Source organism: Lagenorhynchus albirostris, chromosome 7, assembly GCF_949774975.1.
Source record: "Lagenorhynchus albirostris chromosome 7, mLagAlb1.1, whole genome shotgun sequence".
Taxonomy (NCBI): Eukaryota; Metazoa; Chordata; class Mammalia; order Artiodactyla; family Delphinidae; genus Lagenorhynchus; species Lagenorhynchus albirostris.
In genome coordinates, this window is record NC_083101.1 from 28719951 (window position 1) to 28732201 (window position 12251).

General features: G+C 33.5%; 1 protein-coding gene across 1 annotated transcript in view; it reads right to left on the reverse strand.

Moving 5' to 3' along the window:
* Positions 1–3471: 3471 nt before the first annotated feature.
* Positions 3472–12251, reverse strand: part of SMC2 (structural maintenance of chromosomes 2) — a 50315-nt gene continuing 41535 nt past the window's right edge. Inside the window, exons 21-24 of the mRNA XM_060153365.1 lie at positions 11780–11896; positions 8470–8630; positions 5231–5378; positions 3472–4344 (exon numbers count right to left, since the gene is read on the reverse strand). Coding sequence (XP_060009348.1) covers positions 4186–4344; positions 5231–5378; positions 8470–8630; positions 11780–11896 — 585 coding nt within the window. The 3' untranslated portion in view covers positions 3472–4185. The remainder of the gene's footprint in view (positions 4345–5230; positions 5379–8469; positions 8631–11779; positions 11897–12251) is intronic.

Consider the following 12251-nt stretch of genomic DNA (forward strand, 5'->3'; position numbering starts at 1 on the left):
TATGGTTTGTTTTTTGTCCTAGGAAATCTTTGCCTAATCTAAGGCCACCAAAATGGTCTTCTAGAAGTGTTTTAACTACTTTTGGGTCTATGACTCATTTTTAGTTACTCTTCCTGTATGTTTCTTTTTCCAAATAAATATGTCAGTACCATCTTTTGAAAAACTTGAAAATGGCTTAACTTTTATAGATGTTGTTAGATTTGGCTTGCTAATATTTTCAGGATTTTTGTTCCTATGTTCATGAGGACCACTGTCCTGTTATTTTCTTGTTTTGTAATGTCTTTGTCAAGTTCTAGTATCAGACAACACTGGCCTCATAAAATAAGTTGGAAGTATTCCCTCCCCCTCTACTTTCTGAAAAACTTTGTATAATTATGCTTGGTGTTATTTCTTCGTTGAATGGAAAAATTTATAAGAGGAACTAAATGGGATTGGAGTTTTCTTTGTGGGAAGATATTTCATAATAATTTCAGTTGTATTCATAGATGTGAGGCTATTCAGGTTTTGTCTCTTCTTGTGTCAGTTTTGGTGAGTTTTATTTTCCTAATTGTTCTATCTTGTCTTAAGTTGTCAAATTTACTGGCATAAAAATGGTCATAATTTTGCATCCTTTTAAGTAAGGTAAGATCCACAGTGTCAACTCTTCCTTCATTCCTGGTATTTGTGATTTGTAATTTCTCTGGTTTACCTGATTGGTCTAATTAGAGATCTACTGATTTTGTTGCTCTTTTGAGAAACAGATGTTGGTTTCATTGATTTTCTCCATTGTTCTTCTGTCTTATACATTGTTGATTTTTACACTTTATTATTTCTATTTATTTAATTTGGGTTTATTCTTATCTAGAAAAAAGATTAAGAGAACTTTAGACCACTGAATTTGTATCTTTTTAAATTTTCTAATAGAAGTTCTTAAATCTATCATTTTCTAACAATTTTTTTAAAAATTGAAATGATACAAAGTATGAGCCCTGACCATAACAAAATTAAACTAGAAATCAGTAAAATAAAGCTCCCTGGAAAATCTCTAAGTATTTGGATGTTAAGAAAAACACTCCAAAAAAAATTCAATAGTCAAAATGTAAATTAGAAAATCTTTGAAGACAATATAATTGACAAATCTCCAGCAAGACTGACAAAGATAAAAAGAGAAAAGACACAAATTACCATTATCAGGAATAAAACAAGGGATATCAATTTAGAACTTGTAGACATCAGAAGGATAATGAGGAAATGCCATAACCTCTATACACTAATTTGATAGTTTAGATGAAACAATTCCTAAAAAATACAAGTCACCCAATATGAAATAGATAATTTAAATAGCCCAATAACTATTAAAGAAACTGTACTCATTTTACCACCCCCCTCCCCAATCTCTAGGCCCAGATGGTTTCACAGGAAAATGCTACAAAATAAAGAATTCACACCAATTCTATACAACCCTCCAGAAAACAAAAGAGGAAACATTTCCAAATTCATTTTATAAAGCTAGTATTACCCTGAAACCAAAAAGTAGAAGAAAAAAAACCCAAAAAAACCCTACAGAACAATGCCCCTCATGAATATTCACAAAAATCATGATCAAACTATTAGCAAACAGAATCCAGCAACAGCTAAAAAGAAATATACATCATGACCTAGTGGGGTTTATTCCAAGGATACAAGGCTTGTTTAATATTCAAAAATTAAGCAATGTAAATTTATAACATTAACAGGTGTAAAGAAGAAGTCATCTGGTCATATCAATGCAGAAAAAGAATTTGAGAAAATTCAACACCCATCCATGACAAAATTATGATCAAACTTGGAATAGAAGGGAACTTCTTTAACTTGATAAAGAGTATCTACCAAAGGCCTAGAGCTAACATTATATCCAGTGGTGAAAGACTGAATGCTCCTAATTTGGGGGAAAAGGCAAATATGCCAGCTCTCATCACTCTTATTTGCAAATGACATGACTGTGGGAGTATTGGCCTGTTAGATTACTCCACCATATGGAAGAGGGATTCTCAAGTCTTTGCTTTTGCATTTGCTGTTAGCATACGTGAAATACCAAAACAAAAATACAAGGAATCCTTTCTTCAAATGTTGGTGGTTCTTCCTAAAGATAATTTTCACATGTTGTGCATACTAGTCATCCAGACCTCTTTTAAATTTACTATGTACAATAAATGCAGATGTTTGAGCTGTCAGAGAGGTAGTGTATAATAGGTTCTGGAGACCAACTACTAAGATTTGTATCTTGGCTCTGCTATTCACTATCTGTATGAACACTGTGGGCAAGTTTCTTAACTTCTCTGCTCAATTCAATTTCGTCAGTTATATAGTGCTGATGACAACAGTTACTTACCTCACTGGATTATTACTAGGATTACTAGGATTAAGTGTGAAAAGGTGTGCAAATGAAAATAGTGTCTGATGTATAGAAAAAGCTCAATAAATATTAGTTACTCATATTATTGCAGATGTTTGAAACAAATGTTCCCATTCCCCTTAATGTGTTCCCTCTAATCAAAGAATAATGACATTACAAAAATTTAATGTTTGGGGATTTCCATTAGAAAGCAAACAAACAAATAGAAAATTTGTTAGCAGAGGAAACAAAATTAGTACATATGCAAAATATTCAATCCCACAAGTTACTTATAAAATGATAATTCAAATAGCAATTAAATATTTTATAACTAGTAAATTAGAAATATTAAAATTAACAGCCAGGTCTGACTAGGTTTTAGTCAACAGGCATACTGTATTGGTGACACTGTGAACTGATGTAATTCTTTTTGGCAAATGATTTGCAAAACATTTGAAAAGAAATATACTTACGTCTGTTGCATGTGACACTGGACTTCCTGTAACTCAGCATTTTCAGCTTTGTCTCCTTCTCCTCCCACAGTGGACAGAACTAATTCCATATTCAGTCTTTCCAATGTGCCCCACAGTATCAGTTACCTGGGTGTTATCTGACATGCTCAGATATGATATGAGGATGAAGGATGAGAAGTATTAAACCCAGGCCAGGAAGTATGAGCGTACATTAGGAAAAGGATACCACAAAGGAACTGAGACTCAAGTATTAAGAAATGTGGGGCCAAAATAACATACCCAAGATCAGATTAGATCGTGTCAGAACTTTCAAGATTTGGAGTTCAGAACACATGGTTCTAGGGACATATTAAGAGATACTAAGAACCATATATAGTATTCTTACAGTGTTTATTAGCGCCATCTTTTGAAATCTTAAAGGAAATTCATGGTTTTAAGCTGGAAAGCAGTGGACACTAAGAAATATAATAATCATCAAATTTTGAGTCCTTTTGGTAGAACAGATGGATCTATTTATTTATATATATTGGCTCCTATATTCTCACTCACCAAGATTGTTATTGATTGGATTATTGAAAATATTAGGAAATATTGAAAATATTAGGAGACTTCAGATAAACTTGCAACAGAGAGCAGCATGCAACATACCTTTCTCCCAAGCTTTTATTAAAATACTCATAAAGATTTTTAAAAAGACAAGACTGCACAGACCAATTACTAAGCATACAGAAACATGATATTCAAACGTCATTAAAATGACAGAAATCTTTTAAGATCTGCTTCCCATCTGAGTCTAAATCAAGGATCTGGCATTGTCCTCAAGGAACTAACCACAAATAACTCAGTGCATGCCTAATAGCTTTCTTTGTGTTCCCTTTGTTGGTCCAGCTACTTGCTTTATAATTCTTCCTTACCTGAATGACATTATTAGCAATAGAAAACACACAAATATTACCGTAGGAATTAGCTAATTATTAAAAGCTGATTATCAGCTATATTTATCCTATAATTTAATTTCATCTGTTTCTTTGTAGTTTTGCTTTTACATACAAAACATACCACCAAATATGTATCTCTGGCTTCCTAATATATAAAAGACTTGTGTAAGAAAAAACATTTGATGACATACATAAAATCACAATCACAGTAATTGGACCACAGTTTACACTAATTCAGAACAGAGGAATTTATGCTCATTTATAAGTGATTATATAAAGGAAGAGAAAATGGGTTAGGTAACAAAATGATTAAATTTTTTATATGAAAAAATTACAAGAATCCCAAGTTCTTAAAAAGTTTATGTTTAAAAAACAAGTCAAGGTGAAAGAATAAATTTGTACTTTTAACTTCCGTATGTGATCATTTGGGTCCTTTTGCCTTGGATTTGGTTTCCTTTGGAACTTTTCCATTTTGACACTGAGTAAATCTGGCTACTGTAGAAACACCATCCACAAACTTGGTTTTGAAAAGGACGTTTGCATTGTTGAACATACCTTCCTTTAGGGACACCACAATGAACTTAAGGGAGAAAGAAAAACAGCATAAAGTACTTTTTGCAGTATCCTTGAAGAAGTTCACTCTTTTTATACTGAGGTTAAGAATCATTTGGAGATACTTTGTTATTGCTTTAAATGCTTGGCTCCATGCATATGCACATCCTCAAATGCAAGTGACAAATAGTTATTATTAGGCACCTCAATGAATTCTTTCCGTATGCAGTTTTAGGAGTCTCTTAATTTTACTCTGAATGCTTCATTACCCAAGTTACTATCTTCTGCTGGTTGACTGCTTGTTGCTATCTTCTCCAGTTAGTATCACTGTCTTGTTGCTAGCTCTAAATGCCACTGTTAGCTGCTAAAAAAACTGCCACAATAAATACACAGTCTATGATAACTATGGTAAGTGAAGCCCCCCAGAATTGTTCAATGCATTATCTATATAATCATATTTAGTAGCCTTAGTTCCTGCAGCAACAGTTCAATAAAAACAAACTGTTTTTAGCTTCAAGCGTTTTTTAAATCACTTTCTAGGAGGAATGAAGAGTACCCCATCAAGTGCCACATGATTTTCTGATATATTTTTCAGGTGTATCCTTGAAACAGTCTTGTTTTGATTGTGTATCTTCTGGCAGCTAGCTAGAGAAAATAATTACCCTAAAAAATTCCAAATTACAAAAAAATTAGATTCTCCCTCATGTTACAACCTATAATTTATAATTCCAGGCTCTTTAATAAGAGACAAAACCCTCTTTTCTTCTATACCCATTTGAATAGAAATATATTTAAAGAGATACATAACACCTTAGGATTCCTCAATCCTGAATATCTTATTTATACTGACCATTACTAAAAAGTAGTTTTAGAAAACAAACTAGAACTATTCTGAGACTTTTTTTGGTTCTTACCTGAGAATGTGTGAAATGAGTACGTAGCATCTGTCCAATATTCTGAGTATGAGAAAGATCCAAGGCTGCATCTACCTCATCCAGGATGTAAATTGGGGCAGGTTTGAAGAGGAGCATGGACAGTATTAATGACAAAGCCACTAAAGACCTAAGAAAAGAAGGCCGAAAGAAAAGCTGTCAGAACTTGATTTTACCACTTTTTACCAAAGCACTGAAGCAAATCTGCTGTCCTGTTACTATTATGAATAGTGCCAATTTAGCTGAAAGATAGTTATAGAAAAAAGAATCTTAAGTTTCAAACTTGAAAACTTTTGTTTCATTAAAATGTTTTCTACTTTAGCTTTCCATTTTTCCCTCTCTTCAACAAGTTTTATTTTGAATAAAACAGGTATATGTTCTTCTTTCCTGTCAGATAATTAGGATGTTATATTTGGCACCTAAGCTTAAGAAAAGATCATATTAGTGTTAATAGTTTTCTCTTTCTCTCCCTAAAACTCTTTTTCAGTTCTTTTCTATATCCCCTTTAACTACAGCTGTTTTTGTTCTAGTCTGGAATGAAGAAATATAACAATTCTTATATTTTTCTTAAATATTTCATTAAAAAGCCTTGTTTATTGTAATACAAATGTTTAGAATTATTTAAAAATAGTATTAAAATTACAGTAACATCTGTAGCACACTTAATTCTGTAACTTCAAATATCTCCTGACATGCAGCACTGGAGTAAATAGTCTAATGCTTACTGTATTCCAATAGGGTATTTATTAAGAAACATGTAAGTGGGGAAAAAAAATTGTGTGTATAAGTAGAGGGGGTCTAGGAAGGTGAAACCAAAATTTCTAGCAAAGGAAATGAATGAAACAGTACAATAAAAACCAAACAAATTGATCTTTACTGCTATAGAGGGTAGCGAGGGTAGCTGAGGTCACTCAAGAAACCTAAAATTACTTTTCAGTGTCTTTCTCTGTACCAAATATTTAAGGCACTGAGCTTAAAAACAACTCATCAACACTTAAACTACTATGCTGGATTATGGTATAATCCATAATAATCTGAAAATAAGTTTATATCATCTTAATTATGGAAATAATTTTTAGGTTCCAGTAAGAAAATAAGCATACATTCTCTATTTTCCTCAAAAAATTTTCTAGGACTTTGGCAAAAACAATTAAAGATGCTGTGATCTAAACTGTGGAATTCAACTTTGATTGACAGGCAGCAGAAGCTGTCTTTTTTGACTTAAAATATTTTGGAATTTTATCAGTAATGAAAAATAAAGAGTGGACTTCTATTCACAAAAATGACAAAAGATTTCATAAGAGAAATTAACAGGTCTTAGTATTTTCTACATCCATAAGAGAAGCGTTACATGATGGCATAGAGCACATGAGAACAATTCAAGAACTGTGGACTGTACATCCTGCAGGGGAAAAAATACAAAATTAATAAACATCTTCAATTATATTGATATTCACAATTTTCTCTCAGAAGGTTTTAATTATTTGGCTCTCTGCAGTTAAGAAGTTAGGCCAAATGACCTTCTAAGTTTCTCTCGATATACTGATTGTCTGAATCACTGCATAACACAAGGCTGGGAGAAACTTCCCTGAAGCCCAGAACATGCTATTTCCAGTACTCTTCTTTCATTTATGTAGATCCAAGTTTCCATTTGGTATCATTTTCCTTTCACCAGAGAACTTCCTTTAACTTGTACAGTTCTGCTGGAATCAAATTCTTCCACCTTTTGTTTTTCTGAAAAAATATATTGCCTTCAATATGAAGAATATTTCTACTAGATACAGAATTCTAGGTTGACACATTTTTCTTTTAGCACTTTATAGATGTTGTTCCAGACTTCTGGCTTGCATAGTTTTTTGTTTTGTTTTTTTTTAACATCTTTATTGGAGTATAATTGCTCTACAATGGTGTGTTAGTTTCTGCTTTATAATGGCTTGCATAGTTTTTAACAAGAAGGCTAAAGTCATTCTTCTTTGTTCCTTGGCACTTAATATGCCTTTTTACCTCTGACTGCTTTTAAGATTTTTCTCCTAATCACTGGTTTTCAGCAACTTTATATGACATGCCTTGCTGTGTTACTGTATGTGTAGGAAGCGAGTGTATGCGTTTATCTTACCTGGGGTTCACAGAAATCAAGTATGTGGGTTTACAGAAGTCATCAAATCTGGAAAATCTGGGTCCATTATTTTTTTTGTTTTTTTCTGTTTTCCTCTCCCTTTGAAACTCCATTTACATGTATGTTAGATCTCTCAATATTGTCCCACAGGTCACTGACGCTCTTTTTGTTTTTACAGTTTCGTGTTTCTAAGCTTGACTTGAATAGATTCTATTGATATGTCTTCAAATTGAATCATCTTTCTTTTACTCTGTCGAATCCGTTGTTACTCTTATGCAGTAAACTTTTCCTTTCAGGTATATTTTTTATCTCTAGAAGTTCCACTGGATTCTTCGTTGATAGCTTCCATGTCTCTCATCACATTCTTTTTTTCTTGTAAATAGTTAATGTAACTCTTTAACCTCCTTGTCTTCTAGTTTCATCACCTGTCATTTCTGGGTCTGTTTTTCCTCTAGGTTATGAATCATATTTTCTCGATTTCTGTCTAGAATCATATTTTCTCGATTTCTGTCTAGTAATTTTTATTAGATGCTGAACACTGTGATTATGTTGTTTACAGTCTCAACGTTGTTGTCTGTCTTTAAAGCATGTTGGGCCTGCAATGAACCTTTGCTAAGGGGTGTCTAAAATAGCCTTCACTTTAGGGGTAGTGCAAATGTAATGCTAATGTGTAGCTCTCTGGGGCTTCCCCAAATTCTAATCTGTTTCCTTCATTTTTTAGTAAGACTACTGGACTTTGTGTGGGTTTCCCTCCCTGCATCTGCAGTCAAAAAATTGATCCTAGGGCGAAAGCTAGGGTAAACAGTGGACTCAGCATTTTTGTTTCATTTCTCTCAGGTATCTCCTGGGTTATCCATTTTCCAATGTCTGAAAGTAATTGTTTCTCATGTATTTTGTCTAGTTTTCTAGTTGCTAATCCTTATTTCTACTTTGTTGCCTACTATGTTAATCAAATGTCCTAACTAAAATTTGTAGTCTCACATATTAGGCTCCTTAAATTCTACATGCAAAGATAGCAAAGCAAATCTGAAATAAAATTGGGAGGCAATGAGATGTTGGACTATAATAAAGTAAGAGGATTATTGCAAAGGGATTACTCACTCACCTCTGACCACCACTAAGTTCAGTTAGGTTTTCTTTCCAAGTATTTCCTAAGGCAACCTTAAACTCCAGACCATCCAATACATTTTGCCCTTCTGGTGGTGCAAGCATAGCATTAGCACCGGGCAAAAGAGTGGAAAAAATAGATCCAAAGTCCTTGTTCACCTGGATTAAAAAAAGATAAAATATCAGAGAAGGTTTTCCAAGAAGAATCAAATGATGTGTATATATGCAAACCAGCAGGAGCATTTTGTTGTCTGTTACCCTAGCTCTGAGGTTGGCAAGTTATGGTCCATGTGACAAATCTGGCCATGCCCATTCACTTATGTATTGTCTATGGCTGCCAGCAATATAGTCTAGTGGTTGCAACACAGACTACATGGCTCTGAAATACTTATCTGTCCCTTTACAGAAAGAGTTTACTGAGCTTTGCTCTAACTTCCAGGGGAAACTAGAGGCTATACCTCTAACTCTACCATGAAGTTTTGATACAACAAAAGGCCATGGTTGCCGGAATCCTCAGAGACACACAACTGGATAATATAGGAGATTGAACTTTCAGCTGGAGAAGAAAAACAAAAACTCTTTTTGGCATAAACTCTTTTTGGCATAAAATGTTCTCTTAAAAAATTTGTTTTCCGTTGACTGGTATGGTAAGGCCTATGGTTATCAGCTAACTTTAAGAAGCCTAAGATCAGGGTGAAGTCTAGGAGAAAAAGGGGCATGAAATCAAACCAGATCTGTTAAAGGTGTTCAGTGGTTCTTTTCTATGCTTCTTCTCAAAGCCAAAGAAGTTAAGGTATCAAGGGACAGGAACAGGATTGAGCCCCAAAAGAAAAAGGCTAAAGAAGCTATTTGGCCTATTCCCATAAAGGCTCAGCAAAAGATTACACAGAGATTTAGGACCAATATTCTAGACTGTAACTGAGTAATTTTTGTGCATACACACTTGATCAATGCCTTGAGAATTCAGACATCTGTCTTCAAAGACATGACTAATAATCTTAGAGAGTTCAGCAGACAAAATTGAGAATGTATACATGCACGCACACATGTGCACACACACACGAGGATTTGACATCCATGTTCTCTAGGGAAATCTCCACCTTCAAGTATAAAATTCAAGTGCAAATACACTTTTTATGAATATTTGTAGTAATAAGGAAATCTCCTAGACATAAACAGTCTCCTAAATATAAATTTACTAAGGAACACATATCTTAAGAACAACTGTACACATGCTAATATCCTACACAGAAAAAGTAGATTCTAGTTTTATCTGGGATAGATTTCCAGAGCTAGGCAAGGTTCATCACAATGAGGAGAGGACTGCTGTCTTTTCTAGGAGAATGACAGAAGATAGCATTGTATTTATAAACACCTTTTCTTTTAAAAAAAATTTTTTGACCAGGCAGGAGAGAGGCAGCTCAAAACTAAGACTACTAAATGCTACTAAATTCCAAAGATGACCATGGATCCTGGATCCCATGTGGAAATTCCTCCACAAGGGAAAAGACAAACTTTCAGTTAATGGGTAGAGAAGAATATAGATAGGAAATAAACTGAATTTTGAAATTCCAATAAGGCTAGAAGGAAACAAAAAAGCAAAAAACACAACCAGTGCCTAAAATACTCTGGCTTTGTCAATCAACTATACTTGAAGCCATAAGGAAATAATGTAATGCGATAATAATAGTACCTACTTCATTAGGTTACTTTGAGAATTAAGTGGGAAAATTAATAGGAGAATAGTGCCTGACATATATCATAAGCACTCAATAAATTTACTTGCTTTGGGAGAACTTTAGAGACTGGGGAAAAATCAGTTTAAAAGATAAATTTGTACTCACACTAAATCCAGGAACCATGGGGAAAACAAAAGACAGAATCTCTCAGATCTAGTGTTAAATCCACATATTGTGCAAGAATAATGGGGCCAACTTTTTGCAAGCATTTTTAAAAAGACAAATACTACAGGGAGACTGAACACTGAAAATAAGTTGTAGAGCAGGAAAAACAATGCAATTGAAAGACACAATTGTTCTGCCATTACCAAAAATAAAGTTCCTGAAGAATTAAAAAGAGAAAAAGAGGTAAGGTGCCAGCTAAATCCCCGAGGCCCAGGCCTGCTAAAGTACCAAACAGCATAGTAACTATGGAATCTTTTGAGGAGGAGTCTTTTTCTATGGTAGGTATAGGAAACCTTCACAGAAGAGGCTAAGGAATTATCCTAAAGGAGATAAATCTATGCAGCCAGGGAAGTAGAAATAATAGTAAAGAACCTTGAAATCTGCCAAAGCTGTCATAAAACGAAACAAAAATGGTAATTGGGATTCTGTTGCATATGAATCCTGGAAATGAATACTGAACTTCCTTGTTTATTACCCAGTTCTACTTCTTAAAAAGCAACAAAAGGCAATTTTAACTTTAGTTCTAATTAGGAAAAGAGAATTCCACTTTTTCTACCTTTTGACTGTTATATTAGGCTATTTCACCTTTCTAAGCTTGTTTCCTCATTTGTAAAATAGAGATAATAATTATCAAAGTTATGGAATTAAGATGATTCATGTAAAATGACAGAACTGCTCTTAACTATAATATAATTATATAAAATTAGTATTACTTTATAATTATGTAATTATTAATCTAACATGTATAAAAATCCTTTGCTAAAAATCTAAGAATGCCTAATACTTATGAATTCTGAAATGCAATTAATTTATAAGTGGTAAGGAATATACAATCTTGCTATAGAAACATTTTTAGAACTAATATTTGACCTCTGTGAGTCTGGGCAAGAGAAACTGAAGAGCTAAGAACTCAAGGAGTCCTTTGGAGAGGTTTTCCAACAGTTAGAGAGAGCTTCCCCAATGTGAAACAGATAATGCTTCCAGTTTTAAGCAGAGGATGAGTGGGACTATAGCAGATATTTGGAAGAAGCCTTAGATACTGTCCAATATTAGAACCTATGATCTCATAAGAAGGAAAGAGGGTAAACAGTAACCCAGACCCGGCAAACGATGTAAGAAGGAAACATGTAGAAATCTAGAAAATTAGAAATTTAATATAGCTTAGGAATCAGAGAAGTAGACTATGAGAGCATGATGGAATGACACAACTTATCTGTGCAAATCAGTAGTAAAGTCCAAAAGGACAAAATGCTTTAAAAAGCCTACAAGGTTTTAATTAAGGTCTGAGCTGTGCCTCAAACGAAAATTAGCTATTTCAAATTCATCTTAGAGTACAACCCTATTAACTTTATCTTTCATCCTTTCCTCATACAGAATAAATTATACAATTTTTGGTTCAAATACCTTTTGCCAAGCAATATTTAGGGCTTGGTTTTTCTTCTGGTCAAGGTCTTCTATAGTTGCAAGGATTTTGGATTTGTCATTTTCTACAATTCTCTTCTTCTTCATCAAGTCATTATACTAGTAAGATAAAAGGCATACTTAATTGGGAAAACACAAAATTTTCTTTATATTCTAGAATTCAGTCAAGAATAAAGAGATTTCATTATTCTTATATGCAATATATACAACTCCTATTTACCAAAAAGATATACTACATTGAATTATAATGTAAGCCAAATTAAGGAAAGTAAATATATCATCTATATGTAAAATTCAATTACTATAACTGAGAATTTATAGGACAAGCTGTTGAAATATTTTGACTCCACTAGGATTCCCTTATCTTCCTAGCAGCCAAGGCAAAAAGGAAAATTTGTCATATGTAAACTCAAAAGTAGCCCTGCATGCTTAAGAAGCAAGGTCAGTCTTAGCA